At 40.9% G+C, this 24,771-nt stretch overlaps 3 protein-coding genes across 8 annotated transcripts; 1 reads left to right on the top strand and 2 right to left on the bottom strand.

Moving 5' to 3' along the window:
- Positions 1-2,487: 2,487 nt before the first annotated feature.
- Positions 2,488-5,683, bottom strand: LOC125578136 (meiosis-specific protein ASY2-like). The gene is made up of 5 exons (XM_048740435.1): positions 4,867-5,683; positions 4,657-4,791; positions 4,090-4,586; positions 3,685-3,774; positions 2,488-3,600 (listed from the first exon to the last, which is right to left on the bottom strand). Exons 1-5 carry the CDS (start codon positions 5,681-5,683, stop codon positions 2,488-2,490), a joined length of 2,652 nt encoding a protein of 883 aa, XP_048596392.1.
- Positions 5,684-7,021: 1,338 nt separating this feature from the next.
- On the bottom strand, positions 7,022-9,635 carry LOC125575302. Of its 2 annotated transcripts, XM_048740232.1 has the most exons (11): positions 9,397-9,635; positions 9,141-9,310; positions 8,785-9,058; positions 8,621-8,711; positions 8,320-8,444; positions 8,166-8,247; positions 7,978-8,095; positions 7,730-7,893; positions 7,536-7,650; positions 7,300-7,446; positions 7,022-7,226 (listed from the first exon to the last, which is right to left on the bottom strand). In XM_048740232.1, exons 2-11 carry the CDS (start codon positions 9,171-9,173, stop codon positions 7,074-7,076), a joined length of 1,302 nt encoding a protein of 433 aa, XP_048596189.1. In that variant the 5' UTR covers positions 9,174-9,310; positions 9,397-9,635; the 3' UTR covers positions 7,022-7,073. The 2 variants fall into 2 exon arrangements, with proteins under 2 accessions (XP_048596189.1, XP_048596190.1); XM_048740233.1 differs by lacking the exon at positions 9,397-9,635 and having other exon boundaries at positions 9,141-9,355.
- Positions 9,636-10,557: 922 nt separating this feature from the next.
- LOC106416668 lies at positions 10,558-21,668 on the top strand. 5 transcript variants are annotated; one of them, XR_007316335.1, is made up of 8 exons: positions 10,558-11,941; positions 12,007-12,122; positions 12,372-12,542; positions 12,903-12,976; positions 13,257-13,571; positions 13,850-16,940; positions 17,149-20,633; positions 21,068-21,668. XR_007316335.1 is itself a non-coding variant. In XM_048740234.1 (5 exons), exons 1-4 carry the CDS (start codon positions 11,895-11,897, stop codon positions 12,938-12,940), a joined length of 372 nt encoding a protein of 123 aa, XP_048596191.1. In that variant the 5' UTR covers positions 11,702-11,894; the 3' UTR covers positions 12,941-12,976; positions 13,257-14,180. The 5 variants fall into 5 exon arrangements, 2 of the variants coding, with proteins under 2 accessions (XP_048596191.1, XP_048596192.1); XR_007316333.1 differs by having other exon boundaries at positions 10,559-11,941; positions 13,989-16,940; XR_007316334.1 differs by having other exon boundaries at positions 10,560-11,941; positions 13,730-16,940; positions 21,068-21,666.
- The last annotated feature ends 3,103 nt before the right edge of the window (positions 21,669-24,771 follow it).

The following is a 24,771-nucleotide window of genomic DNA, read 5'->3' as shown; positions in this document are numbered from 1 at the left end:
TTGAACAACGAGGCGGAGTACGAATCGCTCATTGCCGGCCTTTTTCTTGCAAAAGCAGTCAAAGCTAAGCGACTCAGTGCGTACTGTGACTCGCAGCTTGTCGCCAGTCAGTTCAGCGGCGATTATGACGCGCGCAACGACAGGATGGATGCTTACCTCCGAGTCGTCCAATCACTAGCTAAGGAGTTCAAATTCTTCGAACTCACGAAGGTTCCTCGCGGAGAGAATGTGTGTGCTGATGCATTGGCAGCGCTCGGAAGCAAGCTCCGCGATCAGGTCAAAAGGACTATTCCGATCCATCGGATCGAGAAACCGAGCATCGATATCTCAACGGAGGCAGCTAACTTCGTCACTACGGAGTCCGAAACAACGCCCCAATCTCTGACTGACGACGACTCCGAAATGACAGACCAAGATCAGCCGATACCAGATTGGAGAACTGAGTTCATCCAGTATCTCACCAACGGCAAGCTTCCAACTGATAAGTGGGCCGCGAGACGACTAAAAAGACGCAGCGCGCACTACGTCATCATGGAAGAGGAACTCCACCGGGTAACCGCTAGCAAGGTCCTCCTCAAATGCATGTTTGGCGAGCAAACGCGATTAGTGATGGCCGAGACTCATGAGGGAGCAGGTGGCAACCACTCCGGAGGCCGAGCACTAGCCTTAAAAATTCGAAACTTAGGATTCTTCTGGCCAACAATGAATACGGATTGCGAAGCGTATGCTCGACGGTGCGACAAATGCCAATGACATGCTCCGAGCATCCACAGCCCAACCGAGCTACTGCGAACCTCCGCAGCTCCGTATCCATTCATGCGATGGGGGATGGATATCATCGGACCAATGCCGAATTCCCGCCAACGCCGCTTCGTGTTGGTATTAACCGATTATTTCACCAAGTGGATTGAAGCCGAAGCCTTCGCGCAGGTTACCGAGAAGGAAGTTCGCGGTTTTGTTTGGAAAAACATTATCTGTCGTCACGGCCTACCTTATGAGATCGTGACTGACAATGGATCCCAGTTTATGTCCGGAAATTTCAAAGATTTCTGCAACAAGTGGGACATCCGACTAAGCCCCTCGACACCAAGGTACCCTCAGGGAAACGGACAAGCAGAGTCTTCGAATAAGATCATCATCGATGGGATCAAGAAGCGTCTCGATCTCAAAAAGGACACTGGGCCGACGAACTCGACGGCGTCCTCTGGTCACATCGGACGACCCCCGAGGAGCGACTAAATCCACCCCTTTCTCTCTCGCATACGGGATGGAAGCAATGGCTCCGGCTGAGGTCAACGTAACAAGTCTCCGCCGATCAAAGATGCCCCAGTATGTCGAGCTTAACCAAGAGATGCTGCTCGATGCCCTCGATGAACTCGAAGAGAAACGCGACCAAGCCCTTCTTCGGATCCAGAATTACCTAAACCAAATCGAAAGTTATTACAACAAGAAGGTCTGCTCGCGTCCTCTCGAACTCGGTGATCTAGTCATGCGAAAGGTCTTCGAGAACACAAAAAAGCTCAACGCCGGAAAACTCAGCGCGAATTGGGAAGGACCGTACAAAATCACTCGAGTCGTCAAACCAGGTGTATACCGACTCGAAACTTCCCACGGAGAGGCAATCCCACGAGCTTGGAACTCGATGCATCTTTGTCGCTTCTACTCATAAAATGAGTAAACTTATAAGAACGAGTAAATGATCTACGTCACCTTTTACTCGTACAAAAAAAAAAAAAACCCGAGTAGATGCACCCTATGGTCACTTTTACTCGTACAAGTAAATGACTACCAAGTCACTTTTACTTGGGCCAAAACGAACTACGAAAGGCTTGATCCTCCACGGAGGTACGCAGGCATCCCCTCTACAGGGTCCAGCCCCAACAAAAAAAAAAAAATCCTTTCTACTCATCTCGTTTCTCCCATGAGCAAAATAACGAGAGTAAAAACCAGAACACACGATGCTAGCCCCTTAATTCGTAAGCAGCGCACGAGCACTCGTCCCGATTAATCGAATGTATCCTGATCAGATATCGAACGAAGGGAAAAATTGAGTCCCGCGTCACTGATGCATCCCGCATTGACCGACTCACGGGTGAAATTTCCAGACCTTATCGCAAATCGAAGAATAACGAGTTGGCCGACCAAATTTCTCTCGATTACTGTGTAGCGTCCGGATACCTTTTCCTTGGAAATTTATTAAAATTCTTGTCTTTATTTTTTCCGACTAATCGTAAATGAGATTGGTGGGATTAAATTAACGAGCAAAGGATTATTTCAATTTCAATTAAGTCATTTATGCTCATTCATGATGCACTTAAGATAAAAATACTTAATAAAAATTCGAGTTTTAAAGGAAAGGGAAATATCCCGAGTACCGAACAACAAGACCCAACTGGGTCGATAATACAACGCGAAAAAGGAGTTCAAGGGCTTCGACAACCGAGACCGAGATAAAAAAAGAAAGAAAGTTACAACAAACAACGAGCTTCATCCATCGACGACAGGAGGATCCTTGCTGCCCGCGCTATCTCCCTCCCTGGGACCCGAGACGCGACCAAATGTTAGGATCGGCAGATCTGCGGGAACCTCTTCCGGACGACCCGCAGAAACGCCATCTTCCTTCTCAAGATCTTCAGAGGAAGATGTCGACGAACTCAAATTTTTAGACGCCTTCGCGGAAGAATCAGTCAGAACGATGGTGGGCACAGCTCCATCCTTCGGAATGACCGCGCCAGCCGACGTCTGCTTCGCAAGATCAACGTCTTGATTAGCGCACTGAGTAGAAGATCCGGCGGTTTGAGCAGGTTCCTTCATTCGATCTTCGGAGCGAGGATCTCGATCGGCGCGGGGAGTTCGGAGAGCTTTAGCGGCTTCAGAGTCGATCAAATCAACGTTCGACCCGAACGGATCGATCTGCCGCCAAATCTCGTCAATTAAGAACCGAGACTCCAACACTAGCGGAGAAAGGCGAAGATCTCCCTTTGGAATCTCCTTAACCTCTAGACGAGTTGCTGCCCGCTTATAATGCTCCTCTTGCTCGGCGAAAGTATCGATGATCTCCTGAGGGATTTCAGTTCCCGAGTCCTTGATTCGCTCGAGACATCTCCTCGTCCCGAAAGCTTGACCTTGCAGGCACCGAGCTTCATCATATTTGTCCCTTTGCTCTTCACGAAGAGAAATCCGATGAAAGCATTTTTCGGCTTTGGCAATCATAGCGATCATCACACGGATCCTCTCGTGTGTGACTTCGTACCTGCGAGATTTCCGAAGTCTATTCATCTCCTCGGTGTGCTTCAGCGATTCCGCGGCCCTCACCTTCTCCAGATCGGCCTTTTCCTTCCCCAACCTCTCCAGCACGAACTCGAGGTTCTTCATTGATTCCTTGCACATTTGCAACTCAGCTGCGTCGGCTGTCCTCGTCTCGTCGAACGCTTTCCTGAGAGCCTTTTCCCGAGTAATTGCATCGGCCTTATCTCGTACTGTAGCTCGGAGAGCTTCCTCGGTTTTCTTCCTAGCCTCTTCGCCCTCACGGACCTGCTCTCTGGCTCGTTTCAGCGCTGAGTCGTACTTCTCAACGAGAACATTCCAATCGCCATGACTCTGATCGGAGCATAACAAAAAAAATTAGGCAAAATATCCTTTTTAAAGAAAAGAAGTGATGGAGAAGAACGGACAACCACTTACTTTTACAGACGAGCAAGCGGCGTGTTGGTACTCATCCTTAAAAAGGAGATCCCCCACCGGAGGAAGCTGGTCGGGACCGCCCTTGACCAGCTACAGCAAGCGAGCGCAATCTTCCGGGTAACAGGCCAACGGAAGCTCGCGGTTAAACTCGAACCAAATTCCATCCTCCGGGGTTTCCTTGGGACGTCCGGACACATGGGTCTCGGATCCCTCTGCAATATAAGCAGGAGACTCGTCAATCAAGCGGTCTCGCCGTCCCACGGAAATTGGCGATTCCCTCAGAGCCTCCGAGATGCCCTGATCACCCGTCAAGGCTCCACGAGACCCTTCTTAGATAGTCCGCCCCTCCCGCCTCCGCAGACGTAACGCGACGGTCTTGTTCTCATCATCATCTGAGGTTCCAACCTCGGGGACAGTTTCAGGAACCAGAGCCTGAAGTTCCTCCTCACAAACAGAGGATGGTCGAGGTAAAGTGGAGTCTTTCTTCTTCGTCTTCTTCTTCTTGGGAGCGTCTTCTGCAGGCAGATCCCCGGCCTTCCTTTTCTTGCCTCCCTTCTTGGAGGAGCCACCTGCGTCGGTTTGCTCCTCCTCATTAGACTCCTTCCGAGCCCCAGCATCTTTTTTCTTCTTCTTCGAGTTTTTTCTTGGGGAAGAGCCGCCAGTGAGCGCTTGCTCGGCGGCAACGGGAACGACATCAGCAACCTCTGACCCCGAAGGACCAACCTTGCTTCCAGAAGCACCTCTCTTGGCACCTATCTTCCCGGCCATAATGAGGCTAAGATCTGGCAATTGCTTCATGGATTTGGCTCGGTTAATTTCTTTCTGTTCGGCTCGAGTGAAAAGTGACAACCTCTTGGTCGTCGACTGATTGATGTGAGGGAGTGAATCCGAGATCCAATCCTCTGCAAAAGAAAGAAACTTTTAAGTTATCGATTATTTTCTCGGAAATAGAGAAGGAAAGTAGAAGCTCACGGTTGGCAATTCGATCGATAGATCTGTGGATCTTTTCCCGAGTAAAGTTCTCCCAATGATCCTGCCTCTGCAACGCGACGGTTCGGGCACTCTCCCTCCAATCCTCGGGATAGGTGGCAAGATTCGGATGACCAACTGCAAAAAAAAAAACAACGACAAACACAAAATATCAGATGATGCAACAGTCGTCATTAAATCAGTATGCTATACCCATCTCCGCATTCCAAAGAACACGACAGCTAGATCTCGGCGGATCCTCGAACGCCGACCTATTCGACTTCACATAGAAGTACGAACGCTGCCAATCTGAGGTTTTAGTCGGATACCCGGTGACCAAGTTGTAGTTCGGGCGCATTCTCGTCGAGACTAGCCCATCATCAGAAATTGAGACCGAAGTCAATTCCTCGAATGACCTCACGCTCAACGATGTCCCCGCTTCGGCTGCGATCACCGACAGAACGACCATCAGACGAAGCGAACCGTTCATTAGCTGACTCAGAGCAACTCCCCTGCGGAATGCGTAAGCCGTGACGATTCGAGGAATCGGGAACCACAGCTTTGTGTCGTTCTGGAAGTACGACTCATAGACGCATTGATAACCTCTCGGCGGGGACCAAGGCCTCTGGTTTTCCTTCGGGATTATGAACGAAACCCTGTACGCGGTGAGATCTCGGAGAATAGCCTCTACCGACTCTATGGTGGACTTCGTCTTCTCGACGTTCGGCCAGTCCTGACCATCGACAACGGAAGGCCGCACCCGCCAGGCCTCCAATGGACTCTCCTCGGTGAAAATATTCCCCGGATAATAACTGATCGGAACGATCGAGACGTCGACTGCCTCTTGACCATCGTCGTCGCCCCGGAATTGTTCCCTTGCCTCCGAGACAAGAAGATGTTGCGCCAGATCCATATTCCTAGTATCCATCATCGCCTCGCGATGAATATCCTCCGGATCCTCGGAAGAACCCCGAGCAAGTGCTACTTCTTTCCCCTTTTGCTCCCGAGTTAACCTTTGGGGCGACGACATCTCGATAATCGAAGTTCTAAAACAAAGATTAAGAGAGAGAAGGAGGGTAGAGAGAGAAAGTACCTTGACGCTGCGGAGAAAAGTGAGAAGAAGCGAGGAGGGGTGCGCTATTTATAGGGGAAGGCGAGCGCTGGGATTAAGGCGCAATCATTACGACTAATAAGGCCTAAATGGGCCTAAACCCTATTGGCGCGTGATCGACAAACGCGTCGGTTCGTTTTCTCGACCAAGAAAGCATTTGTCTCACGATCACGACGCGTGATCGACACATGCGCCGGTTCGTTTTCTCAACCAAAAAGCGTTCGTCTCACGATCACAACGGTTTGATTCCTCGACAGCAACCGTAACCTTCCACTTCGAGAAAACATCAGTTCCAGTCATTTGCTCGGATTAAGCCTTTTGTCCTCCGAACTAAAGACACCAAATTCATCGAGGATCGACCACTCGATCTATCGATGAACTGGGGGGGGGGGGACTTACTGTTGGGGATGGATTGAACCCATCCACAAAGCCCATCGAACAAAAGGCCCAATCCGATAAGCTGAATAGTCGTTGGCTCGGGAGCCGATGTTTGGGGTTTCGACTCAGCTAAGGACTGCTTTTAGTCGAAACGGAGAGCTGACAGAGCGCGATCGACTTAGCGGCTCGGGGCGAGCATTCACCAGCCAGGCCCGAAAGGCCGACAAGGCCCAATCGATTAAAAGAAGATTAGGTTAAGTCGATCGCGAACAGACTATAAAAGGAGAGGAAAGCAAAGGAGAAAGGCATCGACACTTAGCTACACAAACTTAGCGGCAAGATTAGGGTTTACAATCGTCTCTCTGCTATTTGTACTTTTTCGGTTTAAGCTCTCACGAGCTCCGGCTTGCCATTACTTTCTCCACCTTTGTAACCTCGTCTCGAAATCTAATAAACGCCTCTGTTCGACCCATTTTTAGTATTGTTTACTTCATCCGAGACCAAACTCACCTTAAACAGTGGTGAAGATTTATTAATTATTTAGTGCAGTAAGTAACCGTAACAGTGTGCAACCATGTTGTAGCAATCTAGATTAAATATAACTTTGATCAAACTAACGGATTCATGTATCCATACTAAGCCTATTCCGGCTGATTTACCGCCAATTTTCTTTATATTAAATCAATTTTTTAAAGAAACAATACTCTTTGGTTTATGAATCAAATTTAACCCGTCAAAGATTCATTAATAATCCAGAAAAAAGAAAATATCCATGGAAATCAAAACGATAACGACAGAGATCAAAGATCATAATGAGTATCATAGCTAGTAGAAGTTTTTTTTTTTTTTTTTTTCAAAGAGCTAGTAGAAGTTTTTTTAAAAAAAAGACAAATAAGACTGATGACGGGTTTGTAGGAATATGTTTTCCCAATTACTCACGGCCACGCTTGCGTCTCTGCTGAGCGCCTTCATTCCCTGGATTATTGCCTGATGCACGTTCTTCACTAATCTTGACTCCCAAAACAGACGGGCCCGAAGACGAAGCTTCCAATCCTGTGTCAACTCCACTGTTCTCAGAGTGTGTCTGAGATACATGAAAGTGATATTTTAAAAAAGAGTCCAGTCAGTAAATATAGTGATAAGTTAAATTAGACAACCTCGCTAGCTTCAGAGATGGTGGCAACGGTGAAGGTACGGTGATTGGGAGTGAAGTTGAAAGGTGTTACACGGATCTGAAACACAAACTCCTTCCCTGCTAGCTCTTCAAGACAACTTGGGAGATACTCCTCTCCACCGTTTGAAACCTGCAGCAAGCGGCCAGTAATCGCAAGTTATATTGACCTACACTAAATGCGTACAGAAACCAAAATGGTTCCAGGGAAGATGGAGATACCTCATCCAGGGCAAGCACAGCAGCTTCCTGTTTGGTGAGCTTGTTCATCTCCTTATCGAAGACAACAAACGTTGTGCTATCTTTGCCGTCATCAAAAGCAAGCTCAACGCGGAACCTTACGTTGAGTAATGGACAGGTAAATGGATATTTACATGAAACCGCTTAACCAAATGTTAAAGACTACACAAAGTTACCTAACAACACCAGTCACGTCAGAAGTTGCACATCTGCTGCAGTCCAATGACGTCCCACGTTTTTCCAATTTTTTGTGGCAACCAGTGCAGGACACAAAGAACCACCCATTTTCCTGAATGACACCAATAATCTGGGCTTTGCAGAGGAAATCAGCTTCTTGGGTCTGCCCAGAAGTAATATTTTAGTCAATTGAAAGTATAGAAAAAAGTGAATATATATATTGGAGTAAACAAAGGCAGACAACAACCTGTTCGTTAGAGTTCGAGATGAATGTGTTGAGATCCCCTATTGACACAAGCTCCTTTTTCTTGACTCTTTCAAGCGTGTCGACACATGTATAATCTTGAGGTGGTGTAGCTCCAATGCTGGATATAGCATGTTGTTATGATTAAAACGTGCTGAGATTTTGCTACTATTTAAGTTTGATTATCTTACCTGCTAACAAACTCTGCTATTTCAGAGATACTGGTGTCAAAGAAGAACCTAGTCCCTTGTGTGGAATTGAGATACAGATTCCCTGAACAGAGAATAAACTTGAGAGGAAAATATATAAAAACATTATATGGATTAGAAAGCAGATGATTCTTACCTCCAAAGAGTTTAGGATTAACTGTGGTCACCAACATCACGGACTGTGATTTATCCCCAGCTTTCAAGAGACCTCTAAAAGCTGATGCAGCCTCATCCCATAAAGACATGAACACGGTCATGTTCCTGTTATGAAAACAATAAGAATACGTTTCAACTACACATATAAACAAAACCAAACAGTTATAATTCCTACCAACAGACTACACAATTTGAGACTATAACGAAAGTTCAAGTGGACCAACAGACTACACAATTTGAGACTATAACGAAAGTTTAAGTGGAAGTATAAAACAACATACGGTTCAATTAATAGGCGGACAACAACCCTGCTTCTGGCTGTTTGGTTCTTGAGATCGGACCCCTGCACAGATTTTATCTCACCAACAACATCTGCGAATCAGAAAATTACTTTAGCAACCAACATTATGATGAAATTCAAAGTTTCGCTGAGGAAAAAAAAGACCTGGTAGCTCTAAACTGGTGTTCGCAAGCACTTGAAGCTGTTCGTAACGCCTAACCATAAACTTGTCCATCTTGATCACAGGGGCATCCGTTTGGACCTCAACAACACGCGTTGAAGGAATGAACCGGATGACGTACTGATGCTCAGTAATCTTATACGTGTGACCCACCCTTGCCACGTCAAAACGGTCCAATCTGACAATAGAACCGGTTCTCAAAGAGGACCGGTAATGGTTGGCCCGATTAGCTGGAATGAAACCATGAATCACCGAGTCCTGTAAGAAATAAAAGAAGATTAATAGTCTTTCATGACAACAATCCGAAAAGAAAAAAGTCAGGGTCAGAAACAATCCTTACTAATTCATCGAGGAGTAGAATTGTTATCCCCATAAACTCTCCGTTCTTGCTGACGTTGCGGGAATCCCAAAACCGGATGAGTCGACCAACAACAGATTAAGCAGATCTTCCGAGACGAAGAGAGTAAAACGTGGGGTTGCCGACGGCGGGGGCGGCAGCGGCGTTAACGACTGGAGTTGGGGATGAAGCCATTATCGTAACGGATTCAGAAACAGGATGAAAAAAAGGGAGGAAAAAGTAGCGAGGAGGGCGATACCTGATTTCATGAAGAACCTATATATAGGATCTTCTGGATGCGTTAGAGGTTGACGTTTCGTCGTCCGAGGAACTTAAGACAGCCATAAAGATCGAGTTAATCCGATAAGACCGAAGAGGAATCGACCATAGGTGAAGGATCTGGAAGAAGCCGAGGGCTCGGTCTTTCTTCTTACCAAAACGCAGGAGCAACCCTTAAGCCCATTCAATAGCTATGAACAAACACGAAGCCCATTTATTTAGCCCACGGGGTCCGGAAAAAATAAATAAGGTGGGTCCCACACGTTTGCCTACGTGTACACCTTAAGGAGCCTTGAAACTGTCCTATTATAATGTTGATTTTTATTCTCACAGGCTTTGTGAGTCGTGAGAGAGCCAAAAAAAACTGACCATGCCTACAAACTGGTCTTGGGAGATTGAGGGCAACCTGTGCATAACATACTCTTATTGGGGGTATTGCCTCTTTTGGAATATGAACGGATGCATATTGTCATTTGTGAATAACTGAATCCTTAGGAATAAGACTTTCTCGCCCACATGAATCCCTGTCAAAATATGTGCCGACATTTGAGGGAGATCATTAGCTCAAACTTCAATGCACTACAACCGCAACACCGAGCTTGAAAAATTTAGGAAATATGAGAGATTTTAAAAGTAGCGAAGGCAGCAAGAGAACACCGTTGTAAGGTACCTATAACAGCAGTACAAACCTGAGATCAAAAGGTAATGCATCAAACCAAGCTTTTGGGAGAACTCCAATTTCAATGTAATTTGTAATGTGTTATTTTTCTTGAAAAGTACCTGAGGAGAAGGATATATGGTGGATCCAAGTTTCGACTTATTTCTTTAATCTACAGACAAAGGTTCTAACAACAGATATCTCAAACCAGAACCAGTTACTCCACCAACAGCATTAAAGACCAATAACCCCTTGCAAGCATGTATAGTTGTCGGCAAGATCTCTGACACTGTTAAGACAAAGGTCCACAATCTCCTTTCCAACTGCGACTATATAACTTCTAATCACCATTTGAATAATCAGTAAGAAGAAGAGAAAAATAAAATTTTCTCTCACCATTGGCGAAGTTGTTCCCAGAGTTAAGTTACTCATGATTGAAAAGCTGCTAGTAAGTCCCGGTAGACTTTATAGATGACAATGGTCTCGAGTTCAACAAAGACAGCTCCCAAAATATGGTTTCCGGCTCCATTTTTGCAGACGAAAGTGTCGAAAGCGTCAACCGTCGTATCATTGCTAAAGAACCAAAACGAAGCTATGATCAGGTTCTTGGCTCAACCAAAAAAAAAACTTTGAATCCATAGAAATTTGAGAAATTTTGTACGAAAGTGAATTAAACCAATGAGTTTCATTTTGTACTTTTTCATTTTTCTTGAGGGCTTAGTCCCAAAAAGGTAAAATATGCAAGGGAAAGTGTACTCTCACTCACCGGGTGTTGTTTGTGAAATGGGAGCTAGATGTTTCCACCTCAGCGTTCTTTCCAAAAATCGAACCAAGCCTTCGATATACTGTCAAGGTCTTCCATGTTTTGGCTAGAAGTTCCTATAAATCTGAAAAATGCCAAAAATAAGGTTTTGGCTTAGAAAAAGACAGAGATTGAAAGAAAACGAATAGTTTGGTTCAACGAATCACAAATGACCAAATTACAAATCAGTAGTTTGGTATTGATAATCTCACAAACGAAATCTCTTTGCAGTAGTCGAAAGAACATGCATTTTGAATCCGCCTCCTCTCCTTATATCCAGACCAATAAGCATGCATCCTCTCGCTGTGCTCTGGGATCCCAAAAATGGATGATCCTAAATAGAAGCTTCGCCTCTACCAAGCCGAGAAGAACGTAACTGAAGAACATAGCGTAGTGAATGTGGAGGATGATATTGCTGATTTGTTGGTCATGGAAGTGAAGGATTTTTTGTAGACTGTAACAGAGTGATATATATAGGGTGAAGGCAGGGAAATTCTATCGGCAAGTAGGTTTTGATTGCAGAAGCCATTAACATAGATTTGATGAAGCTTAATTATTCAGGTAGAAAGTTACACCAGAAATCCGGAGCGGCAGGAAATTTGGGGTTTCGCGAGTAGAAGAAGATGAAAGGACGTGGCTGTATAGATTTTCGGGAAATGTTTTGGGCCAGTTAAAGGCTTTTTGCAAATCTTTATATATAAAAAATGGTTTTCTCCCTCCTGGTGAAGTCACATAGGCAGACAGGTCAGAAAGTCAGTGATTTTGGGCGCGCCACGTGTCCTCATTCTGCGATTCTGCGTTTCATTAATATAGTTGTGCACACCATTTGGGCTTTTAGTTTTGATGGACTTCGTTTTTACTTTGGACTTCTGTGAGGGTTAGACCGTGTTCTTCTTCGTCACCTCTCCAGTTCTTCGCAAGAACTCTTTCATATTCTTCCTCAGATACAGAAACATACCAGTTACGAATAATCATATTAAAACCTCTCCATTAATCTCTCACATACGATTCATATTCAATGCGATTTCTAGATCTGCAAGGCGGTGGAGGTTCATCTATAAAAAGGTATGATTTTTTTCTTAGAGAATCAACTTCCCATTCTTCTAACGTTTCGGTCTTGCGATCTGCAGACGCGCTCCTCCTCCTCCTCTGTTCAAGTCCGGTTGCTCTGTTTATAGGAGGCCAGGAGTGACCGCCGTGGTGGAGAACTCATGTGGGAGTGGATGTACTCCTTCTCGATTCTCAGGTATCTTATTTAACTTTGCCTTTGTTCATGAACAGAGTTCTTTCACGGTGTTCTTTGGTGTTTCTCAACTCTCTTTTTTTTTAGAACTGTGTTGCTCAACCTAGCGATCTCAATAAATCCCTTAGGGTTTGCTATTTAGGCCTATGAAAATTTATGTTATAGGATTTGCGTAATGTTTGAGAGGATTAGACTAATACATTCAACATAATACTGACTGAGATTATACGGCGGTGGTATGAACATATTCAGGACTTTTGCGGTGGCGACCTTCGATGGAGGTCTTCTCAGAGATTTTATCTAACTTTCCTGAAGCTTCACAGAGATCTCAAAACGTCCACAGCCATGGCGATAAACAAAGTCCACGGATTATGCGGAGCCAATCATACGTTTCCTTAGATCTTTTCCTTTCCTCTTTTTTTGGTATGCTTACTTCCTCTGTATTCTTTTACTGGAATTCTCTTTGTCTTCCGGTGGTTTCATGGCAGATCCATTACTTGAGTTTAAGGTTGTTCAAAATGTTAGCTCCAAAATAATATTTGACAGGTTTTAAGTATTTTTGTCATGCATAAGATATGAGTACTGAAAGAAATAATTAATATAAGTCATCTAATAGCAACAAATCAGTTTCTAAGAGAGCTACATGTATGTACTATGTAATTCTTAATTTATTTTTCTTGGTAAATCAAGTTTCCACTCAGAAACATTATGGCTATCGCTCTAATTTTGCAGATCTGGGCGAGAGTATATGATTGGGCAATTGATGTGTCTTGGTTTTTGCAGGTGTTGAGGAATTCATACTGTTTTCTTTGTGCTTCTGAACTCTTATGTTGATCCTGAGTACAAAGACTACATAGGTAATTTGATCAACTCTCTTCTGCATTTTCAAAAGTTGCATATCAGTTGATCATGTTCTTTGATGTCATGTGCTATTATCCCTCAACATTATAGAGTTCAAAATTTAGTAGTCCAAAAAGTTCAACATATATAGAAAACATTGAAGTTTGAAATACTTTTCATTGTGTTTAAAAGTATATATTGTTCATACCTCATGTGTATGAATGATGACATGACATCGAGTTTGACTGAGAGTGTATTACAGCGGACGTAACGCTGCGTTTGACTCCATTGGTGCAGGCTTAGCAATGCCACCAGGTGATGTAACTTTAAAGGTGTGGCTGAATAGGTTTTCTAAGCTTTAATCGCAATTCTCATCAGCCCCTCCATCATTCACCAAACAGATTTATGGGCCTACCAAAATAGACAAGCAGAAACGTTTATGCAGCTTTTTTGCCATTTCTGCTGCTCTTCGTTTACATGTATAGCCCGGTCGGAGTTGGAGAACAGAGGTAGCAGCTGCAAATACTGAAGGAAGATGAGAGCTTGACTTCTTGAATGGCATCGACCTTGATTCTCAAGTTATGTGTCCAAGTCATTTTTCTCAGTTCCACGGTAATTTCTTTACTCTTTAGTTTGGGATATACCATGCAGAGTAGCTATTTGTTTGGTGGTTTTGCTGGCTGTTTTAGATTGCTAAACTGGAAATTATGAAGCTATAGTGGAAATAATTGTTAAGGATGTTTTTTGTCTGATAAAATGATGCATATTAGTGATGGCTAAAGGATAGAAGCATTGCAAAGGAAAAGAATTCTGAGCACTGTTTTCAGTGAGATCTAAATAGTTACATTTTGAAACTAACGTAAACTTTAAAATCTTTCATCACTTTTTAGACTTTCACCCTAATGGATTCATGCCCATGATCTCAAACAATTAGGATATCTACATATATTCTAACAGATGTGTTTCTTATGTTGTTTCTAACATGTAACTAATAGTGTGATCTTTCTCTTTCTTTTTTTGAGTACTTAGTGGCCACAATCAATGATTTCCAAAGAGCTTTTATATCTAAAGAACTGTGATGCAATGTAATATTTTCCTCCATTACTCTATTCCAAACTTTATATACCTTCCTATATGAGGAGCCCCATTACTAACATCTCCAGACATTGTCACTCACTTTCTCTATAATTGTAACTTATAAGTAATTTGAGTTTGGCTCCATTTTCTTAAATCTTGGTTTTCTGGGTTAACACTACTTGACCAGTTTAACTGTATACATTTTTTCTTATAATAAGTCTCATTGTATTTGCTACAAAGAGATAGACATCACAAAAAGATAGAATCACCTAAGGCCTAAACAAAGGTTTCATGTAGTTTTGAAATAAATGGTAAAATCAATAACATTATGAACTTATTGGAGTATGTCCAAACGTGGATATATTTGTTTCGTTTGATTTTTTGTAAATGGGCCTCAGACAATAATCTAATTACAGTTGGGTCAGGGGTACATCAACGAAAGCTCAAGAGTACATCCATCTTCAACAAGTATATAATTTTTAAAATGAATGGTAAAACAATTAGTTACAAATGTTGTTAAAAAAATTGTGAACGTTAATGCTACTTATTACTTAAGTTAAAAGTTAATTATTATTTTTTTAACTGTACGTTAAAAGTATTTTGTCCACACTAACTGGCATAGTATTTTATCAAATATTGATAAATATATGCATTATCATTTTAATAGAAATATTTAGTGATAAGTTGAACATCATGACAAAGTTTTTCGTCATAATAGAAATACTTTTTACTGCGTAAATAAATTTTGAAATATTCATGCATTAAAATTATTTAATAATATATTAAATATTAAATTCTTTATATGACAAATTTATCATAACATAAATACTTTTGTACTGTTTAATAAATTTTAAAACATTCATGTATATACAAATATTACATCTATTATGCCCATATGTGTAAGGGAAATTAAACCCCAAACTAAAACCTATATCTTTCAAATCTATACTATAAGGGAGGTGAATACAAATTTACCAAACACGAATATAATTTTTGCAGTTTATTAATTCTAAAAGGGTATATAATAAAGTGATATATCATAGTTGTTTGGAAATACGTAGATAAAGCAAGTATCCTCCAAGTTTCTTAGCATGATATGATTCAGAGAAATTAATCGACTACCACTGCTTTGGAATTAACTTTACCATTTGATCAAAGTATTTTATCATTGACAATCTCTGAATTATTTAAGCCAAATCACAATTCCTAAATAAACAAAAATAAATAATTATACTTATTAAAATATTCATATTTCTGCAGTAAATTACTTAGACAACTAAACTTATCAAAAATAAAATTAAATAAATGATAAAGAGTAGATGTATAACTTTGTATGTTTTGTAGAGTATTTCTATAAAAAAAAAAATGTAGATAATATTACGTAAATAACAGTATGTAGAGCATATATAAATATCACATTTTTAATATTAAACTATGTTAAAATTATAATGAATGAAAGGTTATTACCAATTGATCATAGTTATTATAATAATTAGATATATTCATACTATTATTTGAAAATATGTAAAATAAACAAAATTATCTAAAATCATGGAGACTGTGACAAATCAGCAAAATCACTTCTTAAATTATATATATATATATATATATATGTATAAGATTCAGAAAAATAAGAACAAGTAAAATAATGTAATTATTATCAAAATAAAAATATTGTTTCATTTGAAAAATCATAATTATGTCTGGTATTATGCAATTTACTCAAGCATCTTTGATGCTCAATATTTTGATATCATATATAAGTAAATAATTCAGGAAATAATTGTTTAAACATAATATAAAACAATCAATTGAAGCAAAATAGACTCAAATATTTAGCAGAGTATTAAACATTATCATAATCTAAACATTATTGTAAATTTTCCAATACACTTACGAATAAACTTCAAATTTCTTTTTTTTTTTACGAAATATCAAGTGAATGGGGGGAGTTGTAAGATAGCCAAAATGTTAAGAGTCATGAACGAGACTGACAATGTGATAGTCCATTATTTTCATATCTACAACTTGAATAAACTATAGTCTATAGCTACAATCCGAAAATCCAAAACCCGAATAGATCCGAACCGAACCCGAATGGATACCCGAATGCCCACCCTTAGTAAGTGTCTCTTTCTCTATCGTTTTCATTCTTACATTTTTAATTTTCCAAAATACAAATCTACTAAATCTCCTATCTTCTTTTGTAGCAACAATGCTACTGAGACAAAGAGCACCATGATGAAATCTATCTCCAATGGAAGCTACAAACACAAGTCACTATTTGCAGTGGCGGACTCAGGTTTGATTTTAAGGGATGCATATTGGGCTATAGCCCAACATAATCAAACAATACTAAAAAGAACATATGAAGCCCTCTGAGCTATGCCACATCGGATTAGAAAATCAGCCACTAAAATTACAGCAATCCTCCGTGTCATTAATGAGTTGCCTGATTTCTTAAAGACTGTGGGCCCCGCGTTCTGACCGGTTATGATTAGTCGATTAGGTTTGGTGTTCTGTCTGATTTTGGTTCTCCATGTTCGGTTAGATATTAAGTCAAACTCTGCGTTTTCTCTTTCAATAGATTAGGGTTTAATTCTTTTCGTTCTTCCAGTTTTCGATATCGCCGTCTCCGCTAATCTTTGAACGCACACACACAATGATTTCTTCTCACAACTCTTAACCTTCCCTATGTTCAAAGTATTTCTCTTAATTTCGCTAATAAATGTTATTTTCATTGAAACCAAAAATGATGACGACCTCTCTGTTTCCTTCACGTCAAACCTATAAATTGGAGAGGGTTGAGAGTTGGATCTTGACATGAAGAAATGAAGCCTCGGAGGAGACAATGGAGAAGGACAATCCTCGGGTCAATCGTCTCTTATGCCAAGAAATCCGCCAGTGAGTTATTTCATGTACATATGTGAATTCTGAGTAGATTTATTTAAAGCTTCAAAGTGCACTACTCAGGACCGCTTCTGGTCAGGTCGAAATGATAACGAAAATTGTTCTCATTTTTTAAATCATGCAAGTTTCAATTTTCTTTCACGAGTATTTTCTTTGGTTTCTTCTCAAACATATGATACTAAACTTTACTAAAACCTTTCAGCGCGGATCAGCACCGGAGGGAATTCAGTTAGAAAAAGCTTAAAAATTGTAGTCGAGAAGGAAAAGCTTAAAAATCTGAAGGAGTGTTCTGACTCATGTTCGACAATATTTCATCCAGAAGGTCGGTTCCTACTTGACCCTATTTCACTTCCCATCAGACTATTCCTTCGCTTGATCAACTTTGTCAACGCCTGAACATTATAATGATGCAACTTATTAGGATAATGCTTGTGTTCTCCTTCCCAGCGAAGATCCGCATTGAACCAAGCTCGCTTATGTTCCTTAGTTTGTGCTTTTGCTGCCGCTGGATCTGTGGACACCAACTAAACTATCTTTAGCTTCTGGACTACAGTCAACCTAATGTCATAGCGGCTCCTTGAATATATCTATATCGGTAAGTATTATGGATAGACTCACCAAGTCAGCCCATTTCCTAGCGATCAAGAAGACGGACAGTGATGATCAGTTGGCGCAGGTTTCATCAGAGAGATTGTGAGGTTACATGGAGTTCTCGTTGGTATTGTGTAGATCAGGATGCAAAATTTCACATCAACATTTTGGAGAGCCTTTCAGAAGGAACTTAGGACAAAGGTTCATATGAGTACAGCCTATCACCACAGACATGTAGTCAGTGAGAGAGGACTATTCAAAATTTTGAGGATATTCTTAAAGCTTGCATTTTATATTGGGAAGGAAGCTGCCTCTAGCAGAGTTTGCTTACAACAACAACTATCATTCGAGTATTGAGATGGCACCGTATGAGGCACTTTATGGTAGGCCTTGTCATACACCACTTTGTTCGACAGACGTGGGGGAGCGGCAAGACTTAGAACCAGCAATGGTTGAGGAGATAGTAAAGCAGGTAGAGATGCTCAAGACTCAGCTTAAGGAAGCCCATGACCGTCAGAAGAGCTATGCAGATAAGCGCCGTAAAGACTTGGAGTGTCAGGTAGAGACTTAGTATACCTGAAAATGAGGACATTTCAGGGAGGATCTAGGACTCTGAAGCTAAAGAAGCTTAAACCGAGATATATGGGACCGTACCCAATTGTGGAGCGGATTGAAGCAGTGGCTTACATATTGCAGTTATCATCAAAGTGTTCCATGTGTCAGTTTTGAGGAAAATCGTGAGAGAGCTAGAGCTCATTTTGCAGCAGTCATCCAGTGATCTTGAGAAAAAATTGTTTGCGCCTTGTCAGCCAGTTAAGATTATAGATCGGCAAGTGAAAGAGGTTCAAGGGATGTTGACCATGTTGGTCAACGTTTGTTGAGAGAGACAAGATCTGAGGAGACCTGAGAGACTGAGACTTTGATGAGGATTGATTATCCAGAGCTTTTTCAGGATGCTATTAAAAAGCCGACTCAGGATTTGAATTCGAGGACGAATTCCTAGTAAGTGGGGAAGAATTGTAACGACCCGGTTATGCTAACCGATTTTGGTTTGTAATAATCCTCTTCTGCATAGTCCACTTTCTGTCAATCCAGTGAGCTGTCACAACCATGTAGCTGCAAGAGGTTGTAGGAGCAACCCATATATCTGTGGTTAGAGAGACCCTCTTCTGCTCAGAACTGAACAAGTGCTTAAACGCTTCTTTCTCTTTCAAGAACATCCCAAAAATGTCCTCTCTTCAATCCAGTGAGCTGTCCGTGTACATAGGCAACACGTTCTTACAGAAACGCCTAAACCCTTCAGATTCCACAAAAGCAAACGGTAACTCATTCAACACAATCATCTCATTGACAGATCTCCTAAACAGGGTAGCATCATACTTCACTGCAGTCACTACACCACTACTATCACCACCTAGGATTGTCTGACCCCCACTAGACTAAAAGAGTTCATGCAACTTACAGCGAGATATGTGATTTTTCATGGCACTTGTTCCACTCTTCTTAGAGTCGGATCCTATATCTTGACCAAAATATCGACAAATAGCTATGCTCGGGTCATCTTCCCTCTGAATAAAGTGTTGCCACACTTCTGCTCTGTGAATTTGTTTCTTCTTTGTAGGTGGAGGCAGTTCGGTACTTGATCTCTCTGAAGCCGGCCTTTTCTTTCCACCAGCTTGAGATTCATGTCCTTCTTCAGGTTGATCATCATCAATCTTATCTTCATAAGCAGACATCTACATCAAGGAAAAAAAATTAAGACAATGAGATACAAAATCAAACCATCATTCAACATTCAACACAAAATTAAGACCATGTTCTACAAAATCGACACACTTAAATCAAACCATTATTCAACACTAATCATAAAATTCATATCGATTTTGACTTTAATCCCTAAATGCTAAATGTTTCAAAATCGATCTGAAACAGAAACCTAATCTACAAAATCAACAGACAATCCGTGGTAATAGATAGAGAGAAAGTGAAATCGAAAATACCTTAAGTGAAATTCTCCTAAATCCCAAAATCGAAATACAAACCCTAATCCTCCCAACCCAAATCATAAGCAGAAAGAAGATGGAGATTGAAGAAGAACTAACCTTTTTAATCGATCGGTTTGAGAGAAATGGAATTGATTTTAAAGATTAGATAGAGAGGTTATGTTTTCGATCTGCTTAGTAAAAGGTTAACCGACCATTAAGCTTAAGAGAAGTATTTATACCTAGGTTTAATGATTCTCGGGTTTCCGATCGGTTACTCTTAACCAAACCGAACCGAGGGAATAACCGAACTATATACAAATCTCTGCCGAACGGTTTCCTCCCCGTAACCGAACAATAACCAAAATGTCAAAATGTCGGTTCGGTTCGGTTCGGACCATTCGGTTCGGTTCGGAATCGCAGGCCTAGGAGAAACCATCGTTGTTGTGATTCATGTTATTGGGAACATGACTAAGACGAAATGAGAAAGTGTAACCGGAGCCATCGCGTTCCATCGCAACCAGCCACATATTGCATGGCCATGATCTATGAGTCACCGCCACCGGAGATCCACGTAGCCACCGTCCAAGCTGTACCAAACCACATAAGATCATAGACATCATTACCGGAGGAGCAGTCATGCCTTTAGAAGTATTGTGGTGATCTGTCTACGGTATGTAATGGAAACGAGAGGTGTAGACGTGGAGAAGAGACGGAGCCACCGCATCATCATATTTCCGTTGTTGTTCTTCACCATCATCAATGGTGAGCCACTGGACATGCACTTCATGTAGGGATATTAATATGGGTTTTGGTCTGTAGGGTTAGCCCAGCCCGCATCCATTTTTTTAACCCAAAAGTCCTTTATTTTTCTTTTGTGAAAACAAATCAGAACGGCGCAGTTTTTAGTTTCTTCTCTAGTTCTCCATCTCTCCTCGACGGCTCGACGCTTCATGGTGATCTCATTTCTTCTCCAGTTCTTCATCACCTGATTGTAATCGGGAGACACGATTTCGTCTCCAGTTCTCCATCATTTCATTTCGAAAAACTTCCCTCCTCTCTCGCGATCCTCCGTGTTGTGTCCGTCGAGCAATCTCCTCTCTCCTTGACATCGGTGAGAAAATCGATCTAGAGTTCATGGGTCTAAGTGGTTTTATAGTTTATCATGTGTCTGAAACAAGAATTTTTTAGTTATCAACGTTGTGGATCTCTGAAACTTTATGTTCTCTTTGTATTAAATGTATATTATGTTTGGTTCTTTGTGCCTTTGTCTTTGTCAGTTTTGTTTCAGCTTGTTTATGTTCTCTCGGTGCTTGTACTTGTTTATGTTCACTTAGGTGTGTTCTGCAATTTGTGATTGTCTTCTCTTAGCTCTTGTGTTTGAGTTTACTTTAAATACTTTTGATTGATTCTGCCTCAAACCCATACATCACAAATCGTATAGCATTCACGGACTGTGTCTTCTTTGACTGTTTTAGCTTTTAGCTCATGAATCAAGCATCTTACTGCTGGCTGTGATAAACTGATTCTATTTTTGGCTTCTTACAGAGCAACGAGTGTTTGAAGAGACTCAAGAGTCAAGAGACTTGGAGAGCAACAAGTATTGGCTGCCTTGGAGAGTTTAATAAAATGAGTTTGCATTAACATGAATGTAAACTTTAGTTTTTAATTTCAGTGAAGACAAAAATGAAGAAAAGACACATTTTGCATTTACATGATCATACTTACAGTTTTTAACATTTAAATTTAAGTCAAATTTGATAGGCAAAAAAATATTGACTTGTAAAAGAAATTAAATGGGCTAACCCTGATCTAGCCTAACCTTTAACAAAAAGTAGGGTTAAAATAGGGTTGGGTTAAAATAGGGTTGGGTTAAAACAGGGCTAGGTTTATATAACCCAAAGAAGGGCTTAACCTTAACCATGTACATAACATCCCTAACTATATGTCACCGGAGTTCAAGATCCTTTGACAAGTCAAAGCCGTGAAGGTTATGGAGTCTTCTCCTTTGTTTCTTGTGTTACAAGCAACATTTATAACTTAAAACTTAATTAAGGGTTTCATTCGTTGGGAGAATCGGACAAGAAACCAATTCTAAAGCCTAACCTACCGAGTCTTGTTGCATACCAAGTTTTTGGGAGTTTCATGATTCATCTCTTATCTTGGCTAAAGTGAGGGTCTATTTTGTAAATTTTGTACCAATGTAGAATTCTCCCTATGTTAGTTTGGATTCTCCCTTTGTATTAAATGTATATTATGTTTGGTTCTTTGTGCCTTTGTCTTTGTCAGTTTTGTTTCAGCTTGTTTATGTTCTCTCGGTGCTTGTACTTGTTTATGTTCACTTAGGTGTGTTCTGCAATTTGTGATTGTCTTCTCTTAGCTCTTGTGTTTGAGTTTACTTTGAATACTTTTGATTGATTCTGCCTCAAACCCATACATCACAAATCGTATAGCATTCACGGACTGTGTCTTCTTTGACTGTTTTAGCTTTTAGCTCATGAATCAAGCATCTTACTGCTGGCTGTGATAAACTGATTCTGTTTTTGGCTTCTTACAGAGCAACGAGTGTTTGAAGAGACTCAAGAGTCAAGAGACTTGGAGAGCAACAAGTATTGGCTGCGTTGGAGAGTTTAATAAAATGAGTTTGCATTAACATGAATGTAAACTTTAGTTTTTAATTTCAGTGAAGACAAAAATGAATAAAAGACACATTTTGCATTTACATGATCATACTTACAGTTTTTAACATTTAAATTTAAGTCAAATTTGATAGGCAAAAATATATTGACTTGTAAAAAAAAAAAAATAGGCTAACCCTGATCTAGCCTAACCTTTAACAAAAAGTAGGGTTAAAATAGGGTTGGGTTAAAATAGGGTTGGGTTAAAACAGGGCTAGGTTTATATAACCCAAAGAAGGACTTAACCTTAACCATGTACATAACATCCCTAACTATATGTCACCGGAGTTCAAGATCCTTTGACAAGTCAAAGCCGTGAAGGTTATGGAGTCTTCTCCTTTGTTTCTTGTGTTACAAGCAACATTTATAACTTAAACCTTAATTAAGGGTTTCATTCGTTGGGAGAATCGGACAAGAAACCAATTCTAAAGCCTAACCTACCGAGTCTTGTTGCATACCAAGTTTTTGGGAGTTTCATGATTCATCTCTTATCTTGGCTAAAGTGAGGGTCTATTTTGTAAATTTTGTACCAATGTAGAATTCTCCCTATGTTAGTTTGGATTTTAAATCATGATTCGTCTATTTGAATTGAGTCAATTTGAGTTTTGATTGATAGTTAATTCATTCATGGTAAAATGAAACTAGGGGTTTAGAGGATTCAAATGATTGTGTGATGTGAAGATATATATATATATATATATACACATAGTTATGAGTAGGGATTATTTGCGGGGGGAGGGGGGGTGGGGGGGGAGGGTTCAGAGATGTCTGGACTAGTGACACAACTATGGAGTGCGGGGCTCAGAGACATCTGGGCTAGCGATGCAGATTGTTTGGGGCATGGGTGCGGAGACGTTTGCATTCGATGCAGCTTTGGAGGGCGGGGGTACAGAGACAGACTGTACTAGCGAAGCAGCGTATGTATATATATCCATATGAGGAGATGTGGGGTGTATGGACTAGATATATGGTATCATCGCATTGTTTGTTTTTGTGTATGTGTGATGCTTTAAGCGTCTTGCTTGTTCATGTTAGAGCTAAACTTCCATAGTGGGAATTCTATTTACTCAAGTCGGTAGTTTGCGTGTTTAGCATCCCATACCTCACGGAGTAACTTCCCTGTTACTCCCCCCCTCCTTTCCTTCCCCTTTCAGGTGAGACTAATGAACATGAGTGATTGCTATCGGATTGGTGCTTTGGAAGTTTTATTTCTTTCTTTTTCAGACTTGCGGTTTTTATGCATTTATCGATATTTTTGGAATCTATTAAGTTATTTGGATTTATGGCTATTTATTGGATTTATAGAGTTTAGAGACGATTTATGAGGATTAATAAATGAAGATTTCAAGATTATTATTTTTATTATTTATTACGGGAAATATGGATGTTACAATTCAATCGGTGACAGCTTGTCTTGTTGGAAATTTGTTAAAGGATGAGATCTTGGATTCGAGTAACGCCAAGCGCATCAATAACTTACATGGAGGAGTCAGTGAGGGCGCACATGTGAGGGGTTAGGGTCGGTGCCCTGCAGGTCTGTGAACTTGAGGTCCACGGGATCGGTGGGGTCTACGAGACAGGTTGTTACAATTTTCTGCTTTTGGTTTGCAGGTGAATGTTTACTTGGAAGCTGGCTTATTCTGAAGAGCTTGGCCTCTGCAAAACGTTCCCAGCCTTAGACGCTAGGTATATGTTTGTAAGCTTATCATTGTGTAAGCATAGCGAGTAGAAACAAGTAATATTTTCTTAGTCTCTTAGAAAGTAAATTGCAGATATTGGTTTGGTATATATAAGGTTCAGAGTGTTTTTTTGAATCAAAGATTGATTCAAGAAACTGACCTACCTAACCTTCCTTGCAAGCGTTAGTCAAATAAAGCCTAAGATTGTATCCATTGCACCTCTCTTTGGAAGGAGGCTAAAAGGATGTAAAATGTGAGTTTTTATGAGAAGACAATACTTGCAGATACTGGTACACAACAACTCTAACCACCTTAACATACATTCTCCTGACTCGCACATTATAGAAATTATTTCCCTCTTGTCCACATAGACAGTTGACTCCCTATGAAACAGTAAAGTTGAGGCCATCGAACCTATCAATGGGTGGTGCTACATTTCATGTCCCAAATGTTCCAAAAAAACTGCAGCCTCGAATATGATCCTTCAATTGCACAACATGTTGTGACACCACCACCATTTCTGTCGTCAGGTAACACTTTACCATTGTAGCATTCATGTTCCCTAGAGCTCCTATCAAGTGATGTCATCGGACTAACCATATGTCCACAACTCAAAATGTTTATGTCTTCTAGGTAACGGGTCGAGATGGCAGTCGATGATGGGACAAAGTCAGCCGTGTGACACCTTCGTGTGCTAACCAAACGAGAATTCCCACCTTCTCATTTACTCTTCTTAAGAAATTTTAGCCATGATAAATTTAACATGTACGCCTATATTCAAGCTTCTATGATATGGTGACAGCCAGACATAGTAAACATTGGGAGCTAAGCTTCAAAGAACCACATCAAACACGAAATATGTGTAACTTCTAATCGAAACAGTTACACACGTCTA

Source organism: Brassica napus, chromosome A9 (assembly GCF_020379485.1).
Source record: "Brassica napus cultivar Da-Ae chromosome A9, Da-Ae, whole genome shotgun sequence".
Taxonomy (NCBI): domain Eukaryota; kingdom Viridiplantae; phylum Streptophyta; class Magnoliopsida; order Brassicales; family Brassicaceae; genus Brassica; species Brassica napus.
Note: the sequence above shows the minus strand (reverse complement) of the source record. Positions and strands in the feature narration are given on the sequence as shown.

Bases quoted from the DNA above. Each gene is read 5' to 3' on its own strand.
- LOC125578136 (XM_048740435.1), bottom strand. From the start codon at position 5,683: ATGTCGTCGCCCCAAAGGTTAACTCGGGAGCAAAAGGGGAAAGAAGTA. The intron at 4,792-4,866 runs GTATAGCATACT...TTTTTTTTGCAG, and splicing joins TCTTTGGAATGCGGAGATGG to TTGGTCATCCGAATCTTGCC. The intron at 3,601-3,684 runs GTAAGTGGTTGT...TGCTCCGATCAG, and splicing joins CCGCTTGCTCGTCTGTAAAA to AGTCATGGCGATTGGAATGT.
- LOC125575302 (XM_048740232.1), bottom strand. From the start codon at position 9,173: ATGGGGATAACAATTCTACTCCTCGATGAATTA. The intron at 8,445-8,620 runs GTATGTTGTTTT...TTTTCATAACAG, and splicing joins GTCCGCCTATTAATTGAACC to GAACATGACCGTGTTCATGT. The intron at 8,248-8,319 runs GTAAGAATCATC...TTCTCTGTTCAG, and splicing joins TAATCCTAAACTCTTTGGAG to GGAATCTGTATCTCAATTCC.
- LOC106416668 (XM_048740234.1), top strand. From the start codon at position 11,895: ATGCGATTTCTAGATCTGCAAGGCGGTGGAGGTTCATCTATAAAAAG. The intron at 11,942-12,006 runs GTATGATTTTTT...TGCGATCTGCAG, and splicing joins GGAGGTTCATCTATAAAAAG to ACGCGCTCCTCCTCCTCCTC. The intron at 12,543-12,902 runs GTATGCTTACTT...TGGTTTTTGCAG, and splicing joins TTTCCTTTCCTCTTTTTTTG to GTGTTGAGGAATTCATACTG.